General features: G+C 46.2%; 1 protein-coding gene across 2 annotated transcripts in view; it reads left to right on the forward strand.

Moving 5' to 3' along the window:
* The window catches only part of LOC115543554 (apoptosis-stimulating of p53 protein 1), a 44,742-nt gene that overhangs the window by 16,913 nt on the left and 6,751 nt on the right, over positions 1-21,078 (forward strand). For both annotated transcript variants that reach the window (XM_030355942.1, XM_030355943.1), the window contains exons 2-19: positions 4,846-4,902; positions 5,983-6,103; positions 6,703-6,782; positions 7,226-7,414; positions 9,752-9,892; positions 10,217-10,397; positions 11,082-11,149; positions 11,690-11,731; positions 12,124-12,349; positions 12,732-12,971; positions 14,692-14,889; positions 15,533-15,683; positions 15,857-15,894; positions 16,101-16,232; positions 16,419-16,624; positions 17,291-17,428; positions 17,599-17,732; positions 17,901-18,067. In XM_030355942.1, the coding sequence (XP_030211802.1) occupies positions 4,846-4,902; positions 5,983-6,103; positions 6,703-6,782; positions 7,226-7,414; positions 9,752-9,892; positions 10,217-10,397; positions 11,082-11,149; positions 11,690-11,731; positions 12,124-12,349; positions 12,732-12,971; positions 14,692-14,889; positions 15,533-15,683; positions 15,857-15,894; positions 16,101-16,232; positions 16,419-16,624; positions 17,291-17,428; positions 17,599-17,732; positions 17,901-18,067 (2,509 nt within the window). The remainder of the gene's footprint in view (positions 1-4,845; positions 4,903-5,982; positions 6,104-6,702; positions 6,783-7,225; positions 7,415-9,751; positions 9,893-10,216; positions 10,398-11,081; positions 11,150-11,689; positions 11,732-12,123; positions 12,350-12,731; positions 12,972-14,691; positions 14,890-15,532; positions 15,684-15,856; positions 15,895-16,100; positions 16,233-16,418; positions 16,625-17,290; positions 17,429-17,598; positions 17,733-17,900; positions 18,068-21,078) is intronic.

Consider the following 21,078-nt stretch of genomic DNA (forward strand, 5'->3'; position numbering starts at 1 on the left):
CAGCCCCTGCAGGCATCTTCTGTGATGTCATCACACTCTGCATCCTTAGCAGCCAGAAGGGTCTTCTGTGTATGTGGCTGGCGATCATATACTTTCCATCGCCATGCTGAGAAAAATTCCTCAATGGGGTTAAGGAATGGAGAGTAGGCTGTGAGAAACTCCATCAGCATCCTGTTGTGGGTCAAACCATTGCCTGATGATGTTGGAGCGATGGAAACTGACACTGTCCCAAACTATCACGTACTTTGGCAAGTCATCTCCAATCTGACTCCTCTCTTGTTCAGGGATGAGATCCCTGTAGAGAGTGTCTAAAAAGGTGACAAGACGCTCTGTATTGTATGGCCCGGGAATATGCGTGAGCACACCATTCTCAGAGATAGCAGCACCTATAGTTATGTTCCCACCCGTTGGCCTGGCACATCAACTGTAGCTCTGTAGCCGATGATATTTCGACCACGCCTGCTGTGTTTCGTTAGGTTGAATCCAGCCTCATCTAAGTAGATGAAGTTGTGCGTTGGTTCACTTGCTTCAAGTTCCATTATGCGCTATATCCAGAAGACACAAAATGAATTTTATGAATTACATGCATTTTAGTTTTGGACAAGATACAGTTACATCAAATGTATATAGCACATTTTGCGTCTTTTTTTCTTCAGCCATAGCTGTACTGTATATCACTATACAATGTTGTACTGTTTACTGTGAGGTAAAGTTACTGCATGCTCATACATGCTTTACCTGTTCATACTGGTGGCGCAGCTCCTTCACTCTTTCACCATTTCTTTCAAATGTACAACTGCTTCATATTCATTTGGTGTCTCTTCAGCACCCTGTCAGTGGTTGAGATGCTGACTGTTTGGATGTTTTCAAAGATGTTGTTGTCCTCTATAATGGCACTCTTTAGCTCCCTTAGTCTTATGGCATTGTTTTCTACGACCATGGTGCAAATAGCCTGCTCCTGTTCAGGTGCGAAAAGGGGCCCTCTGCCAGCCCTGTGAGGTTGTCTTGCAATCCTATGTGGAAGAAATACAGTACAGTAAAAGTATACTTACCGTACATTGTAAAATGCAAGTGGAATACTGTAATATTGATTGAAGCATTACAGAAAGTATACAGTACATTGCGTTAGATTACATTCCTGTTCTGTCGACGAAAAGTCTGAATGTTTGAGGACACAGTTGTTCTCCCAACATTTGGCTGCACCCTTCGACCAGCCTCTGCCATTGTAAGCCCCTGATTGAGAACATGGTCTACAAGTGTGGCTCTTATCTCATCAGGAACGTGCATTCTGCCTCTTCCTCTGTTGTGCCTCCCATCTCCTCCGCCACGCAGCCTCAATCCTCTTCCTCTTCTCTCTGGCTGTAGTTAACTCATGATTAATCACGATTAATCGCAAATGTTTTTTCTATGCTAAATATCCCTTGATTTATTTGTCCCATTAATTTTTCTAATTTTAATGCTCTAATCAACATGGAGAAGTGCATCGGATTGCCTTGTGCAAATGCTTTTTTATTGAAAACAACATTGGCATATACTGATCAAAACAGGACAATGCAAAAAAAAAGCCTATAGTGCAATTAAACAATGAATATACAAACATACTGCCTTGAACATAACAGTCAGGCTACTGCTTCTTTGTTTTGGCCAAAGAAAAAAGAAAAAAGAAATCATTTTTTTTTAAAATAAGAATTGCGTTAATCGCGCGATAAAAAAATTAACGCCGTTAAAATTTTTAGTTACACCCTAGTATAGGTGGGAGATTGATTGAAAGAGACTGGACAAGATGCACATTTACCCTTTTACTGTTTGTACTGTAATTTGTCGAAAGACCATGTCATTGCGATATAGAAAAGAAAAGACAGCACAGCACAAAGAAAAAAACAATATAGAAATGTGAACATAGTAAAATGTCCTTTGGGAAAACTGTACATGCAGTGCTGTAGGAATTACAGTGCAGTCTTCCTAAACCTCCAGACGTTCCTGTCTGGTGGGCCACACATTCTCATTCTCATGCAGCCTCACTCCTCTTCCTCTTCTTCTCTCTGGCTTTTGACCCCGGCCAATTCCTTGTCCTTCCATTGTCAAACATTGTAACATTGTGTTGTGCTCCAGCTATATATATACTTGTCAGTGATGGTTCATGAGATGCACCATTGAGCTATTTCAGTAAACTGGTTGATCGTTGGTTGATCTAACACTTCACACATTTCCCTTCATTAGAGAAAGTCAAGATTCATCTGGGAATAATTTACCAATTCAGGACAGATTTAGAAAAAAAAATCTAATGGAAATGTGTAGAAATATGCTTCACATATTATGACAACTTGTTGAACCATTTTGTATGTACAGACCTATGCAATGAACCAATGCCCAAATGTTGTTGGGATGGGACTATTCAATAGACCCAATACAATACATTTGGATCAACATGACATAAGCAATTGATAATGTAGGAAAGAGCAGAGAATTGTACATAATCATATGCATGGCTGTACCAAAGCATTTGCAACTTGTTAAAAGCAATGAGAAACTGCTTTTTTGATGTGCCCAAGTGACAAAAATTGAACTGGTTGTTTTGAGAATTTCGATTCTGATCTAAGAAATGTACCAAAAAAAAAAAAAAAAACTGTATAACAGCTGAGCCTAAAAACAGCTGAGGTTTTTGGATGCAATGTTAGAGCTGTTTTAACCTGTTGTAGAGCTGTTTACGTGTGCATGTATTTCACTTTAAAATGTATATCTATGCCGTCTTTCGCCTTATTGCCATGAATTTTAGTCACCTGGTACATGTTTGCCGAGTTTGCAACTTTTACCATCTCTGGCACCAAATCTTTTGGACTGTGGGTGTTTGGTTCCTACGTTTTTCGTAGGACCTCTAATAATAATAATACTAACAATTACAATAGGGTTCCTACTGTTTCGTAGGACCCCTTATTATTAACTCTTAGGGCCCTATTTTAACGGTCTGAAACGCAAGTGGGAAAGCGCAAAGCGCAAGTAGCTTTGTGGGCGGTTCTACGGCTATCGCTATTTTACAGGCGGATAAATGACGCTTGCGCCGCGGCGCAAGTGTCAAAGGGGTTGGTCTGAAGCAGCCTAATTACCCGTAGGTGTGGTTTGGGCGTAACGTGCAACAAACCAATGAGAGTGCCAGCTCCCATCCCCTTTAAGAGCCATGAGCGCATTTGAATCGGACGAGTTGATATTTTGACAGCGCGTCTGCAGTCTCCGAGAATTTCAAACTGCAAATGGCTTAGTTTATTGCCAAATAATATGGCCTAATTCACACATGGAATATACTGAGTCCTCAAATAAATTTCGGCAAAGAAAACGTATGATAGGCTATAACATATGATATGCGGCAACTGTGGTTCTATTTAATGATATACGCAATACATTATAAACATTGTTTCTTATCAGTATTGTATGCTATCCTATGCATGTGTCCCCGCGGTAATAGACATTGCCATTGATTGTATTATGCGTTACGTGTTTAGTTTGCCCAAGTGAAGGAGTTCAAGTACCTCGGGGTCTTGTTCGCGAGTGAGGGAACTATGGAGCGTGAGATTGGCCGGAGAATCGGAGCAGCGGGGGCGGTATTGCGTTCGCTTTACCGCACCGTTGTTACGAAAAGAGAGCTGAGCCGCAAGGCAAAGCTCTCGATCTACCGGTCGATCTTCGTTCCTATCCTCACCTATGGTCATGAGGGTTGGGTGATGACCGATAGGACGAGATCGCGGGTACAAGCGGCCGAGATGAGTTTTCTCAGAAGGGTGGCTGGCGTCTCCCTTAGGGATAGGGTGAGAAGCTCAGCCATCCGTGAGGAACTCGGATTAGAGCCGCTGCTCCTTTACTTAGAAAGGAGTCAGCTGAGGTGGTTCGGGCATCTGGTAAGGATAACAAATACGATGCAAATTAAATTTAAATGAAGTGAAATTTCGAGGTTGGAAACTGGGCGCCTTACAGAGCACACACGCGCGCCCGCATTCATTCATTCTTTTGAACACTCACTCGCGGTAAAACAATGCTTTTCACGATCAAATAGGCCTACTCATCAATCCTAAAAGTTATGGGCATGTAGGCCTACACGATGTCTCTGTCAAGAAAATATGTGTTTGCTGTACGGTGTTTGCAGATGCATTGACTTAAAAGTAGCCTACAACTTATCACCGCTGCATCAGCTGTTCTTTCCCAAATAATTTACCAAGAATGTGCGGCTAGGTAGATGAGAGAAGCAAAGTGTATGCGCGAGGTGCACAAGCAATCCGTATGCATCGCATGCGCATGTATGCATGCGCCCTTAAAATAGCGTCTGAACAACGCGCCACTGACTTTAAACCAGGTATTTCCTGGTCAGTAGCGCAATGGTTTTCAGAAACGTCAAAATACCGTTTGCGCCAGAACACGCCTCCTCCTTCCGCCGAACCGCCCCTTGGGGCGCAAGATCATTCCCTAATTTACCGGCGAGTGGCGCAGGTGGCAAAAGAGCGCTCTGCGCCAGTTGTAAACTAGCAACGACACATGCGCCAGTGACTAAGTCACTTGCGCCGGATGCAAGATAGGGCCCTTAATGTTATGCTGTTCACCTGTAGGACCTCTAATAATAATACCAACGATTACAATAAGGCTCCTACTTTTTCTTAGGACCCCTAATTATTACCTCATAGTGCTCTGTTCACCTGCATGTCTTCTGTGTGCATGGAGATGTGGGCGTAGTAACTTGTAAAAGCATGTAGTTACCAGTTACTATTAACTGGTAACGTTCATGTAGTACAAGTTAACCCAGAGTCAATTCATCTGTTGCATGTTTTCTCTTGAATATTTCTAACGTCCTCTGCCTCCCAGGAACAGAGACTCAGGTATCTTCAACAGCGAGGCAGATCAAGCCAAGCACAGACTCAGGTGAGCTGAACCAGATATTAATCCAGAAGTCTCACTCAGCTCCCATTCTTCAGCGGTCTGTTGTCTCTGTCTGTTCAGGCCTCCGGCTTAGTGGAGAAACAAACAACGGGTGTAAGAACCACTTGATAATTACCTCACTCTCTTAAACAGATATCTGCGCAGGGAAGAGGTGCCAATTCCAAAAATGCAAACACTGACATTTGATAAAAAGTGTCAGAAACTAGTTTGAATGAACTTGATGTGTCTGAAGATCGAAAGCTCTGAAGGGATCCGTTTAAAATATTTATTATTTTACGATCTTCATGGAAATGAGTCCTTAGCCCAAGTGAAGGAGTTCAAGTACCTCGGGGTCTTGTTCGCGAGTGAGGGTACTATGGAGCGTGAGATTGGCCGGAGAATCGGAGCAGCGGGGGCGGTATTGCGTTCGCTTTACCGCACCGTTGTTAAGAAAAGAGAGCTGAGCCGCAAGGCAAAGCTCTCGATCTACCGGTCGATCTTCGTTCCTATCCTCACCTATGGTCATGAGGGTTGGGTGATGACCGAAAGGACGAGATCGCGGGTACAAGCGGCCGAGATGAGTTTTCTCAGAAGGGTGGCTGGCGTCTCCCTTAGGGATAGGGTGAGAAGCTCAGGCTTCCGTGAGGAACTCGGATTGGAGCCGCTGCTCCTTTACTTAGAAAGGAGTCAGCTGAGGTGGTTCGGGCATCTGGTAACGATGCCCACTGGGCGTCTCCCTTGGGAGGTGTTTCAGGCACGTCCAGTGGGGAGGAGACCTCGGGGAAGACCCAGGACTAGGTGGAGAGATATATCTCAACACTGGCCTGGGAACGCCTCGGGATCCCCCCGTCAGAGCTGGTCAATGTGGCCCGGGAAAGGGAAGTCTGGGGCCCCCTGCTTGAGCTGCTCCCCCCGCGACCCGACCCCGGATAAGCGGATGGCGATGAGGATGAGGATGAGGATCTTCATGGACGACCTTTGCGCTGTCCCTCACTCCACCCACCCCCCCCGACAAAATCACACACACACCCACAAACACACCCACAAAATCACAACCACACAAACACAAACCCTTGTTTCCAGTCAGAGGCAGAGAAGCTGCGATGGCTGAAGGAGCGGGTGGACAGCCAGGAGGCCAAGCTGAAGGCCGTCCGCCTGGTCAGGGGCCAGATGGACTACAGCCGGCTGATCAACGGGAACCTCTGTGAGCACAGACGTGCACAGACACAAACACACACGCAAGCACACACGCAAGCGCGCACGCACACACACACACACACACACACACGTAGGATGCAATCACACAAACACACACATCCACACAAAGACACACACACACCTGCACTTTTACAAATGTACACACGCACGCAAGCACTCACGCATACACTCTCTAACACACACACATACACACACACACACACACACAGCTGCATGTAGCTTTCAAACCTTTAGTTTCCGTCCAACCAGACGTTGCATTTTTGTAAACCATTTGAAGGAAGCGATGGCTGTTGTGATTTTCTGTTATCTCACTGGCGGTATGTGGCTCATGAGGTACAGCGGGTTGACCGTTAACTGGAAGGTTGCTAGTTCAATCCCCGGCTCCTCCTAGCTGTAGAGGTGTCCCTGAGCAAGGCACCTCACCCTAACTGTTCCCGACGAGCTGTTACCTTGCATGGGGGACCCTGCTGTCGGTGCGTGAATGCGTGATGTTAACTGATATTGTATAGTGCTTTGAGTGGCCACTAAATGAGCGCAATATGAATGCAGTCTAATACTAATAACTCTCTATCTGTCTCTCTGTAGTTGCAGAGATAGATCATGTCAGCAGCCTGTTCCAGGAGAAGCAGGCGGAGTTGCAGTCGGCCGTTGTTAGAGTAGACCAGGTAGTCTAAACGTTTAGGATTAATGTCCAATGATCTGGATTGTCAACTCCTACTACTACCACTTGTTAAACCTGCACTATCTACGTTCCCTGTAGCAGCCTCTATTGGCTTAGGATGTAGCTACAATTATAACTATATCATTTTCTACACCACAATTGTTTTTTACACCACAATTTTCAACCGGAGAATTTACAAATTGTGGGTGGGGGATTAAAGTTGACCACAATAAAACAACCGTATATGGAATGAAGCCGTGGATAGGAGTGTTTTATCTTGTAAAACGTTGTGGCTCGGAAATCTTTTAATGGAGTAAATGGCTGCAAATATTTGAATGATAGTTTACCTGGTTTGAAACACAAAATAATTAAGTAAAAATATACATAGGTCTGTGAAATAACGCTTTTATATTTTGTATTTTTATTTTATTGTTTGATTTGTCTCAGTTGACCCAGCAGTTGGAAGACCTCAGAAGAGGGCGTCTTCAACTGCAACCCACCATGCCACAGCAAGGACCGCCCCCCAGCTCACAGGCGCCACCCATTGGCTCAGATAGAATGCCCTCTTCCATGGAGGGCCCGCTCACAGTTGGTCCTGCTGCTCTGGAACTACGAAAACTGTACCAAGAGCTACAGGTGAACAGCGCAGAACCCTCTCTGGGACCTCAACTGTTAATTTAACCACAATAATAATTTTATATCAAATAACTGTATAATTTTCATATATTATTATTATTATATATATATACATATATATTAGGGCTGGGCAAGTTAACGTGCTAATTACGCGCTAACGCAATCTTGTTTTTACGCGATTAATACAACACACATAGAATTTATTATTTTTTTACTTTGATATTGTTTTTTCCCACAGAATGACAACATTCATATCAGAAATCTTTTTTGTTTCTAGTTCCACTTACTTTACATTAAATTACACTGATTACATTTGCAGAAAGTGACAGCCTGTTTACAATTCCCAAATCTGTGGCGCTACTTATTTGAATTTAACTACACTTGTGGTAGCTGTTGGTTTATAATTGTACTAACGATCTGCCTTTTTACAATTCCTAAAGACCACTTGGCCTAGTTTTTGCTTATTAAGTGCATTTGGTATGGATGATAATGTATAATTCGATTTGATAATCTCATGCAATTTCAATTGGAGTGGATTTAAAATAGAAGTTTAAAAGTGTGATTAATCGCAACTTAACTCACCATACTGATTGTGATTAATCGATATTAAAACTTTTAATCGTTGCCCAGCCCTGATATATATATATATATGAATACAAATATATAATCATTAAATCAAAATTATATCAATGCATCTATGACATAGGTCTGCGAAAATATGACTTCTCAGACAAAAGTGTTGTTGTGGCTCCACTAACCCTCCACTTAGCAAAGCCAAAAGTTATTTGCACAGACCTTATTCGTTTTTGAAATATAAACTCATAGCAAAACACAGAAACCACCTGGCTGCATCGATCAAAAGGAGTATGGTCAGAGATTCATTCAGATCAGGAGACACCTTATGATCCACCCTTGGGATGAACACGGCCAAAGGAGGATCAGTATGAAACAACAGGATTTAAAGGGTCGGTTAACCCACTGTTTGGCTCTTTAAAGAGCCGGTTGGCCCACTGTTTGGCTCTTTAAATAGCCGGTTAGTCCACTGTTTGGCTCTTTAAAGAGCTGGTAAACTCACTGTTTGGCTCTTTAAGGAGCCGGTTAGCCCGCTCTTTCAGATGGCTCTTTAAAGAGCTGGTTACACTACAGGTGTCAGGGAAGCTTAATCCTCTCTCGGACACAGACATTAAATTAACCGCTGCTCAGACGGAGCTTCACCATCCATACACACTGTAACGTTACACTATAAGGGTCCGGAAAGCTCAGCTTCCTCTCGGATGCCGCAGTTAGCTGCTGGCCAGACTGAGCTCCACACGTCACCACACGCTACCAGTCAGAGCTCCACGCGTCATCACACGCTACCAGACAGAGCTCCACACAACGTCATCACACGCTACCAGATAGAGCTCCACGCGTCATCACACGCTACCAGACAGAGCTCCAGACGTCATCACACGGTACCAGACAGAGCTCAACACGCTACCAGACAGAGCTCCAGGTGTCATCACAAGCTACCAGACAGAGCTCCACGCGTCATCACACGCTACCAGACAGAGCTCAACACGCTACCAGACAGAGCTCCCCATGTCATTACACGCTACCAGACAGAGCTCCACACGCGTCATCACACGCTACCAGACAGAGCTCAACAAGCTACCAGACAGAGCTCCACACGCATCATCACACGCTACCAGACAGAGCTCCCCATGTCATCACACGCTACCAGACAGAGCTCCACACGCGTCATCACACGCTACCAGACAGAGCTCCACACGCATCATCACACGGTACCAGACAGAGCTCCACGCGTCATCACACGCTACCAGACAGAGCTCCACACGCGTCATCACACAGTACCAGACAGAGCTCCACACGCATCATCACGCGCTACCAGACAGAGCTCCACGCGTCATCACACGCTACCAGACAGAGCTCAACACGCTACCAGACAGAGCTCCACGCGTCATCACACGCTACCAGACAGAGCTCAACACGCTACCAGACAGAGCTCCACGCGTCATCACACGCTACCAGACAGAGCTCAACACGCTACCAGACAGAGCTCCACGCGTCATCACACGCTACCAGACAGAGCTCAACATGCTACCAGACAGAGCTCCACGCGTCATCACACGCTACCAGACAGAGCTCAACACGCTACCAGACAGAGCTCCACGCGTCATCACACGCTACCAGACAGAGCTCGACGCAGTACCGGACAGAGCTACACAAGTCCGCCGTTGCGCCTTGGTTGTAACGTCAGACGACCTCGGAAAGACCCGACGTGACGTAGCCCAGATGTAATAATTGACCCACTGACCCTCCCTGCTGTGTCTTCAGGCCCGCAACCGTCTCAATTTGGAGCAGAGCAGCAGCCTGGAGCACAGCCAGGAGCTGCTGAACCAGAGGAACACCCAGGTCAGCCTCATGGACCGACGCATCGGAGACCTGAGGGAGAGGCTGGGCCAGAAGAGGGCAGAGGCATGATGGACACCTGGACACACACACACACACACACACACACACACACACACACACACACACACACACACACACACACACACACACACACACACACACACACACACACACACACACACACACAAAAATGCATACATTACACATAACTACACCACACACCATACACACCACCACAGACCATACACACCACACACACATACATCCCTAAGGACATAAACATACACACACAAACAGACAAACACACAAATGCATACACCACACACACAAACATACAAATTAAATAGGAGGAGTTAATGGATTTTATTTGTGTTGCTTCCCCTCTAGTTGAGTCTTATGAGTGGCGCCGGTCCCCCTACCCCTCCCCCCCGCCCAAGAGGGGGTACAGACAGTGTGTCAGGGCGTGTGGCTGCGGTCTGCCCCTACATTCAGGTGCCTGCAGGTGGCAGAGCTGAGGCCGACCTCTCCCCGAAACACACGCCCTTCGGACAGGTCCGCTCCCACTCAGGTTGGTACAAACCCACTATTAGTATTAGTATTAGTGGAGGTTCAATGTCAGGAGTGGTGAAGATGGCGGAGGGGAGTGTTATATAGTGTTATATATACCATTTTTTGGCTAATGAGAGATGTGTTGGAAGACAAAAATATCTGGCTAATTTAAGAAAATAAATATTTAGGGCCACAAGGGATTTATTTTGGAGTTCTGAGTTTAAAGTCAGAATTCTGAGATTAAAGCCAGAATGACTTTAAACTCAGAACTCAATTCACCTGGCCCTAATCCCTTCGAAAATGCATAAACCTGCTTTTATCAGATTTCTTTGATCAGCATGGGGTTCCTGTCCTGTATGTCGTAAAGTGACTCTCCCAGAACTTGGTTCCTTACAGGTAGCCTGTAAGGAACTACCCTTATTTAGCCTATGAGATTTAACCAGTGAGATTAAACTAAGAATTCTGACTTTAATCTCAGAATTCTGACTTTAAATTCAGAACTAAAAAAAAAATACTGTGGCAAGAACTGGATCAAAGTTACTTCCTATGACTGCTTCAAATCTCAAAGCCAATTTGCCAATTTCATAGGTATTTGTCAAATATCAAATCCAATGTTTTTTAGGCAACTGCATTCACTATTGTCAGCCTCAAAGCTGCTTTTGTAGTCCTTTTACCTTCTTCTTTTTTGCTTTTCTCTACACAGCTAACGACGCCTCCTGGCTGACCGATAGTAAGAGTATGTCTGACTGGAGGGCCGGGAGTCAGGAGCAGGTACTTGATCATACAACACTCATCTTTAACGGCTTTTTCATTTTATTTTAGGTATATTTCATTCTCCATTTGCAGACCTAAATAGATATTGATGCAAAAAAAATATTGATGAGTTTATTAAAATATTTAAAATGATCTAAAATATAAAATATAACCAGATAACGTTAAACAACCGGAATAACAGGGATGTATCCAGTGTCAAATAGTATGTTTAAATGCATCTCAAAGTTAGCTAATAAACTCAGTTTTGTACATATTCTGCATCTGATGCATAATAAACATCTTGGAACCTCTCTGACTTTGTCTCTCCCACTCTCTCCCCCTCCCTTTCTCTCTACCTCTCTCCATCTCTCCCTTCCTTTCTGTCCCTCCCTTCTTCCCCTCTCCCTCTCTTTCTCTCCCTCTGTCTCTGCCTCCCCCTTCCTCTCTCTGTCTCTCTCTCTCTCTCTCTCTCTGTCTCTCTCTCTCTCTCTCTCTCTCTCTCTCTCTCTCTCTCTCTCTCTCTCTCTCTCTCTCAATTTTCAATAAAATTCAAAAAAGCTTTATTGGCATGAGAAAAATACATTTGCATTGCCAAAGCAGGTGAACAATAAGCATTATAAAATAAAAAGTAAAAAGGTCAGGTATATAGTATAATATATAATATAATAAGTATAAAATGTTAAATACAAAATATCTATGCATATCAAATGTCATACTATAAAAGTACTATAAAAAGTAAAATGTGCAATATTATAAAAATTACAAAAATTAAATCTCTCTCTCTCTCTTTTTCTTTCTCTCTCCCTCTCTCTCCCTCTCGCTCTCCTTCTCTCGCTCTCTCTCTCTGTCTCTCTCTGTCTGTCTGTCTCTCTCTCTCTCTCTCTCTCTCTCTCTCTCTCTCTCTCTCTCTCTCTCTCTCTCTCTCTCTCTCTCTCTCTCTCTCTCTCTCTCTCTCTCTCTCCCTCCCTCTCTCTCTCTCCCTCCTGCTCCAGCACCCCCCTGGGTACGGTACTTACCCCAGTGCGACCCACCAGGCCGCAGGGACCCCCAGCGCCACTAGCTCCTTGCCCCGTTCCGCCCCCGGCACCCTGGGCTGGTGTCGTTCGGAGGCGTCCAAGCCCTCGTCGTCTAGGTCACTGACGTCCTCCTCCTCCTTCTCCTCCTCACACCAAGAAGCACGGCCCACCGCCGCCACCGCGTCCACTCAGAGGAACGGAGGTGATGCAGGAGTCATAGAGTTGCTGTTACCATGCTCCATGCACCATGTGGTGATGGTGTAACTATCCACCTTGGATTTCTTTGTAGCTGTAGGTCGTATCCAGAGTGGGAAAGAGAGCCATAGTCAATCACACACTCAAGCACACAAGATTGACAGGCAATATTGACTCCCTGAACCAATCAGGGAAGAGATACCCTGATGGTTCAGAAAACGATCCGGTAGCTAAAATCCGAGGCGCAGTGAACTACAAGCAGATGTCCTCACAGATGTTTAAACCCTTTCTAAAGAGTTACACTCAAATGTAAGCTGTTAAATGGTACCTACCTTTACCAGTAAGCTGTGTTGTGTTTGTTTACTGTCTGTCTGTCCCGTTGGTCCAAGGCTCCAGCAGTCCAGTGCAGACCTGCCCGCTGCCTCCCCAGTCCGACAGGCCCCCCCCTGCTGTGGCCGTGCGCCCCTACGTCCCGGACCCGCCCTCCAGGCCCCAGTCCCCGAGGAAGGGCCCGGCCACCATGATCAGCAGCTCCATCTACAACATGTATCTGCAGGGACCCCAGACCAAGAACCAGGGCCCCCAGACCAAGAACTACGGCTCCCTCAACAACAGGACTGTCAGATCAGGTACACACAGAAGGCTCAAACAGACTCCCTCTCTGTCCCTATCACACACACACACACACGCACGCACGCACGCACGCACGCACGCACGCACGCACGCACGCACGCACGCACGCACGCACGCACGCACGCACGCACGCACGCACACACACACGCACGCACGCACGCACGCACGCACACACACACACAGGTAGCTAGGCACTCAAGCACCCATGCACACACACACGCACGCACTTACCCACACACACATAAACACACACACTCATGATGAATGCGCCTTCAGTGACCTCTACGTACTGTAATGCAGTTTGTAGTTGCAGGTACACAACTAAAGGTATGTAGCCACTACTACTATACAGTATGTAGTGACTACATATGTATATAGTATATACAGCATATAAAGTAAATAAATATAGTAACCAGCAGGTCTGCAATACTCAAGTGTTTCCGGCTCGTCTTGGACGAGTTGGTATTTGCACTCAGACTGTCTCGTTGCGGCCAATATTTGTCTCACCAATATTCTAGTGGGTCTCGACCGAATCCAGCTGCCTTGGGGAAAAAAAAGTATGCATAATTATTTTTATATTTTTCTAAGTAACTCCTCCTTCAAAACCAAATCATTGATTAAGCGAGCTTGCTCCGAAAATTGGGCATTGGTTTAATTAATTCAAAATAGAATGGGCATTGACGTTGTTGCCTGGTAACCAATCGTAGGCCACAAGACATCTCCACTTTCACGCACTCTGTGCGCGATGCATGATCCATGCTGCTCATCAGTTTCAATTGCTTCAGCTTTATGTGACTTTTAGCTGAAGAAGCTATACTCAAAGTAAACAATATTACCTAATTTGATCCTACAGTGTGGTGCACTGCATATTACAATTAACAGTAAAAAATTATAATTTAAGATAGAGGATATGTCTCAAACGTCACGTAAAAATTATAAACAGGTAAGTAAGTGGTCTCTCTTTTTTTTTCTCGGCCCTGTCTCTCTCATTTGGAATTTACTTGGACTCAAACCTCTTGGACCTGATTTTGAATCGAATCAAACCTCTTTGGACTTGGTCTAACCTCTTTGGACTCGGTCTTGACTGGGACTCTAACCTCTTTGGACTCGGCCTTGACTGGGACTCTAACCTCTTTGGACTCGGTCTTGACTGGGACTCTAACCTCTTTGGACTCTGTCTTGACTGGGACTCTAACCTCTTTGGACTCGGTCTTGTCTTGGACTTGACAAAAGTGGTCTTGACTGCAGCTCTGGTAACCAGTTATCACTACTGGGGTTACTATATTTAATAACAGGAAGGGAGAAGCTTTAAGAAAGCACATTCAGAATTTGAAATAATATTTGGAAGATTACAGACCACATGCATAAGTCCCTCTCTCTCTTGAAGATAAGAGACCATCCATTAATGAGAATGAATGTGGGGACTTGTACGAATCAGGATCAGTCATACAAGTCCCCGTCCCTCTCTTTCTTGCCTTTCTTTTCATTCTTACCGTCGTTCTGTCCATCTCTTCCTCTCTCTGTCTTATAACTCTCTGTCCGTCCCTCTGTCTGTCTTATAACTATCTCCCTGTCTGTTTCTCTACCTCTTTCTCTCTGTATGTGTCTCTGTCTGTCTTTTAACTCTCTGTCTCTCTGTCTGTCGTTCTCTCTCAGTCTGTCTTATAACTCTCTCTCTCTGTCTCTCTGTCTGTCCATTGCCTCCTGGCCTCCCAGTCTACGGTAAACCCCTCCTCCCCCCGTCCTCGGCCCCGCCCTCTCCAGTACCTTTGCAGCAGTCGGGTGGAGGAGGTTGCACGGGTGGGAATGCAGACAGAGAGATGCTGGGAGGTGGTGTAGAGGGACGGCTACACCTGCCCCCGAACGTGGACAGCATCCCCCGACCTCTCAGCCCCTCCAAGCTCACACCAGTAGGTAAGCTGCTCACACCAGTAAGTAAGCTGCTCACACCAGTAGGTAAGCTGCTCACACCAGTAGGTAAGCTGCTCACACCAGTAGGGAAGCTGCTCACATCAGTAGGGAAGCTGCTCACACCAGTAGGTAAGCTGCTCACACCAGTAGGGAAGCTGCTCACACCAGTAGGGAAGCTAATCACACCAGTAGGGAAGCTGCTGACATCAGTAGGTAAGCTGCTCACACCAGTAGGGAAGCTGCTCACACCAGTAGGGAAGCTGCTCACCCCAGTAGGTAAGGTCTGCAAAACTGTTCAGGAGTGGATCCAAGACTCTGATGATGATCACATATACTGGCATGAATCTAAATAAACAATAAAAGTGCCCAGTGAAAAGTTTAGGACAGTAGACAGAATTGAAATAAATAAAGGTATATTATTCCACCGTTAGTTAGTGCAGTAATAAGCATTAATTTGCATTTAATTAACTGAACTAATGTGTCTAGTAATCATTTACTCATGGTGTTTATGTTAACCTACGGTAATGGGGTTGAATGCCATATACTAATGCTCATTAGGCCATTAACCAAGGTTATGATTAATAAACCCTGAATGTAAGGTGCTTCAGAGCAGTGGAGGGACTCACGCTGGTCTTCTCCTCACCAGCCCACGCCCCACTGCGCTACCAGAACGATGTTGACCTGGAGGTGCTGCGCCGTCGCCTTAGCAACGCCCCTCGGCCCCTGAAGAAGCGCAGCTCCATCACAGAGCCCGAGGGCCCCCAGGGGCCACACATCCAGAAGCTGCTGTACCAGAGGTCAGGTGTTCATGTTGACCATTGAACCGAGGATGGTGAAGGCCACCATGTGAATATATATATTAGATTATATATATTATTGATAGTATTATTATGAGGCTCTTAAGCCTTTTCTCATGGCTGACTGGATTGTGAAGATCCTACGTTAGTGTCAATAAAGTTTTGTCGTTTAGGTTCAACACTCTGGCCGGGGGCATCGACGGAGGGCCAGGTGAGGCACAAACAGTAATAATGATTATTATAATTATGTCACTGATTAAACATAATGAGTGTTGGCTTCATGGTCAGGCACTAAGCCCCTTAACTTATTGTTGTTGAAACAGTATTTCATTTTAGTATATATTGGGGAGTTATTAAACTGACTGCACCAATGTGGTGTATGGTATGGTATCATGGTTCATGCTTTGTCTTTTACAGGCAACCCATTCTACCAACCTGGCAGCCCCTTGCCAGAGACAGACAGCATCCCCTCTGAGGATGGACACACTGCTGTGGACGAGACGAGGCTCACCGTCCCTCTGGAGGGCGGGAGCCCTCACCTGTACCCAGGTGAGGGAGTTAGCCATGACCTGAACCCAGGTGAGGGAGTGAGCCATGACTTGAACCCAGTTGAGGGAGTTAGCCATGACCTGAACCCAGGTGAGGGAGTGAGCCATGACCTGAACCCAGGTGAGGGAGTTAGCCATGACCTGAACTCAGACATCCTTTGTACATCCCCTCCTTCCGACGCTGTAGAAACAGCCGGTGAGATAGTGGCCTCGTCTATGCCTCCAGGCGGCGTGGCCACGCCCCCGCAGACCAACCCCTCTCCGTCACCTCAAAGGCTAGAGGACAAGAGCAATAACAAGAGACAGAGAGGTCCATGCTCCAACCACAGCCCTGGAGGCCTAACGCCGTCCACCCCTCCGCCCCCATCGCCCCGGACCACCGCCCCACCCAAGGTATGTGGAGACCCCACCCCATCTCCATCTCTTTGAAAACCACTCCCCAACAAAACCTACGCCTTTCACAAGAGGCAGGAATCAATTTCACCAAACACATTGCTCATAAAACATATCAAACATATCAAACAACATATCAAAGTCCCAGCTCCAGCGTCCTGGTCGTCCGCCCAGCCGATGGTAGCTTTTATACGGATTACCTTCTAAAAATATTCAGAATATATTATCCAATAATTTTCACCACAGTGTTTCCATAATATTTTCCTATCTCTGCCTTATTAGAAGTTGTACTGGCACTATGTTATTTTCTACGGAAGCTTTTTATTCCTTAGAAAATAATCAAACTAGAAAGATTCCCAAGAATAAATCTGATCCACGAGTCAATCCATCCAGGGAATATTTCTCTATCAATGAATTGTCTGGTCCAACTACAGCCACTAGTGTCCGCTAATGAAAACGTACATAGTGCACGTTTAATTGAACTATTAAGTAATTTTCCTGATCTTTGGCTCTACCACCTTCCAATGCACATTCATTCTCTCTCACACACACACACACACACACACACACACACACACACACACACACACACACACACACACACACACACACACACACACACACACACACACACACACACACACACACACACACACATCTTACCAGGTTAAACGCACCAACTTGAAGAAGTCCACGTCGGAGCGTACAGGCCACAGTCTGAGGGTGAAGTTCAACCCCCTGGCGCTTCTATTGGATGCATCATTGGAGGGAGAGTTCGACCTGGTCCAGAGAATCATATATGAGGCAAGTGATGGATCCTCCTGTCAGGAACTGTAACAAAATGTGGTCTTAAGTCACCACGCACATAAGATTTGTTTTAGTCTAGTCGTTTAGTGGGATATTGTGAAAAGGTTCTGTTCCAACATACTCATTTGTCTACTCTTTGTTCTGACCTCTCTTCACTGGCCTCTCAGGTGGAGAACCCAAGCATGCCCAATGACGAGGGGATAACACCGCTTCATAACGCTGTCTGTGCTGGCCACCATCACATTGTCAAGTTCCTCCTGGATTTTGGTGTAAACGTCAATGCCGCTGACTCAGATGGATGGTTAGTTTAACTAGGCTATAGCTAAACTATGCTTCGGCAAATTTTGCTGTGGCTAACTGTATTAATGCCAATTGTGCTACCGACAAATATACTATGGCTAACTGTTCAGTGGCCAGGTCAAATGTTCCTGTTGATGTCTATAATCTCTTTCTCCCTCCTATCCTCTAGGACACCGTTGCACTGCGCAGCCTCTTGTAACAGCGTACAGCTCTGTAAGATGCTGGTGGAATCTGGGGCAGCCATCTTTGCTACCACCATCAGTGATGTCGAAACAGCAGCGGACAAATGTGAAGAGATGGAGGAGGGCTACACCCAGTGCTCCCAGTTCCTCTATGGTGGGTGGAAACCGCAGATGGGTGAAGGAATCGCTAGATGGATGAATAGATGAGCGGGATGGATAGTTGTATGGATGGCTAGGAATGGATTGATGCTTAGGTGGAAGGAAGCATTTTAAGTTGGATGGATCATATTTAACGTTTCTCACATTTGCAAACACTTCATATTTCTAGATGAGGTCAAAAGATAATGGCAATCACACACATGGACACACTGACACATGGACACACACACACACACACACACACACACACACACACACACACACACACACACACACACACACATACACACACACACACACACACACACACACACACACGCACACACACACACACACACACACACACACACACACCCACACCCACACCCACACACACACACACACACACACAAACACACACATTTACATTTTGGGCATTTAGCAGAGATTTACAAGAGGATTTGTCTGAAGATCGTGAAACAATATAAAAGACAAAGCTAGATACGATAAGATGCTACACAACAAAGTACTATGCCAGGACTTACGATACACAATAAGTGTGTACATTAAGTGCCAGGGCATACAACATACAATAAGTGTGTACATTAAGTGCAATGACGTATAACTAAAAATAAGTGGGTACATTAAGTTCCAGGACGTAGAACATGCAATAAGTGCGTACATTAAATGGCACACAACGCGCAGGAGGGAGGGGGTGGCAAGTAAGTCTTTAGTCTTCCCGGAAGCTGGTGAGCGACTCTCTCTTCAGCCAGGATTGAGTTGCAGCAGTGGAGGCGGGATATGACAAGCGCTTGGACCAGGAGCTGAGCTGCTTCCCTCGTGAGGAAGGGCCGGATCCTGCAGATGTTGTTGGGCAAAACTGCATGATCAAGCAACCATAGTGATGTTCGCAACATCAAGGGTCAAGGGGGCAGTTGGTTGCGTGGTTAGACTTTACTAATCTGTTGACATCTTTGGAGGAGAGAGTAATAAAGTGGATAAAAACAGAGGTGAGGAAAGGGTGTTGGAGAATGGTGGCAGGGGTAAATGAGGAGCTGATGTCCTTCACCTTCTGGGTAAAGTATTCGACAAAGTAATCAGTAGTGAGGGAGGAAGGGAGGGGAGGGGGAGGGGTGAGGAGGAAAGAGAACATGGAAAACTGTTTCCTGGGGATCGAGGAGTTGATTTTGGTCTGGGAGAAGGCAGATTTGGCTGTTCACAGGTGAAGTCTGAGAAGAGGTGAAGGTAGTGAGATAGATCATTAGGACAGTCTGATCTCTTCCATTTCCTTTCAGCTGCCCGTAACTCTGCTCTACAAGCCCGAAGAGATTAGGACAGCCAAAGGGGGGGGGGGGGGGGGGGACTGGAAGCAGAGCCGGCGCTGGCCGTTTTAGCGCCCTAGACAACTCGACATCAACTTGTGCCCTGGACAGGTCTCCCGAGCGGGTGGGGGGGGGGGGGGGGGGGGGGGGGGGGGGGGTTGCATTGTCCTGCGTACTACGGTGACGGTTTCGGGCGCCCTGACGATTGCTCCCGTGCCCCCTAATTTCTCTGTTTGTTTCGTATATTTTAATTGACTAATTAAGGGCGCCACCAGAGGGCGCCCCCAACGCATTTTCCGCCCTAGGTCGCTCGGCATAGGCAACTTAGGCGGTCGCCTAGTTTGCCTATGCCTATGCCTGACTGGAAGGGACAGAGGGAGTCCAAAGAGGCGAAGAGGGAGGATAGCAGAGTGTTGGAAGCTTCTTCGGTGGACAGTTGGGAGATTCGTTTGAGAGATGGTGGTGTAAAGGGTTGGTGACAGTGTGAGGAGTACAGAGGAGGGGGGGAGAGGACTTCCAGGGGAGAGAAAAAGCAACAAAGAGATGGTAAGACTCGGGGAGCGGGGTAACAGAAAGAGCAGAGGTGCCGCAGGACCTTGTGAATATCAGGTCAAGTTGGTTCCCGGCCCTGTTTGTGGGAGGAGTAGGGCAGGCCTATTCAACTAGCGGCCCGTGGGCCAAATGCGGCCCCTCTTAATTTTTTTCTGGCCCGCAAGAGGTTGCATGCAAAAAATAAATAAAATAAAGGAGAAACATAGTTGCATGCAAATCAGGTTTCTGTGTGTAGCCGGTGATACTAGCCAGTATCAGTACCCGACAATCAGGAACTGGCATCACTTATTCTGACAATGTTTGGCTCAACCGATACGTGTGAGTCTAGCTTTTCTCATATGAATGCCATCAGAACAAGGGCACGTTGCTCCATGACCTATGAGAAGCTGCATGAGTGTCTCAGGATGAGCCAAAATAGGCAAACAAGGCAGTGCAATCTTTCTCACTGACTCACTGGCTCAAAATGTCTCATATGCACAGAAGTTCTGTTTTGTGATGATTCAAACAACATTGTTTAATTCTAAACATGTGTCCAAAATATGTGAGAACAAAATCTTTTATAATGATACGATTAAAAATGAAGAAGAAGAAGAATGCGTCCGACAAGTTTATTCCATGTAGTAGTACTATATATATTAAGTTAACACTACTTTAAGTACGATTTATTTGTAGCGATTCATTCACGTAGTTTTACTCTGTGTGGCCCATGAACCCCCATTGGTTTTCCTTTTCGGCCCACTTGTTAAGGAGGTTGAATAGCCCTGGAGTAGGGGATAGTGTTAAGTCAAAGGTGGCGAAAAAGTTGGTGGATTCAGGTATGTGCAACTACTCTGGCAGGATGTTGAAGTCGCCAAAGATAACGAGTGGTGTGCCATTTTCAGGAAAGCAGCTGAGAAGGGCATCCATCTCGTCGTAGAAGTCACGAAGGGGACCTGGAGGACGGTACATCAGCACAATGTAGAGCTTGATAGGAAGGGTGACAGTGACAGCGTGGGGTTCAAATGCTGATCTGGCCAAGTGTTCAAGTGGAAGGACCTGGTAGGACAACATCGGCGAGAAGAGGAGTCCAGTCCCTCCTCCTCGCCCGATGGCCTTGGGGTGTGCAGTGGCGGTTTTAGGCACGGGCGAAGCGGGCAGCCGCCAGGGGCGCCAT

Source organism: Gadus morhua, chromosome 5, assembly GCF_902167405.1.
Source record: "Gadus morhua chromosome 5, gadMor3.0, whole genome shotgun sequence".
NCBI classification, from domain to species: domain Eukaryota; kingdom Metazoa; phylum Chordata; class Actinopteri; order Gadiformes; family Gadidae; genus Gadus; species Gadus morhua.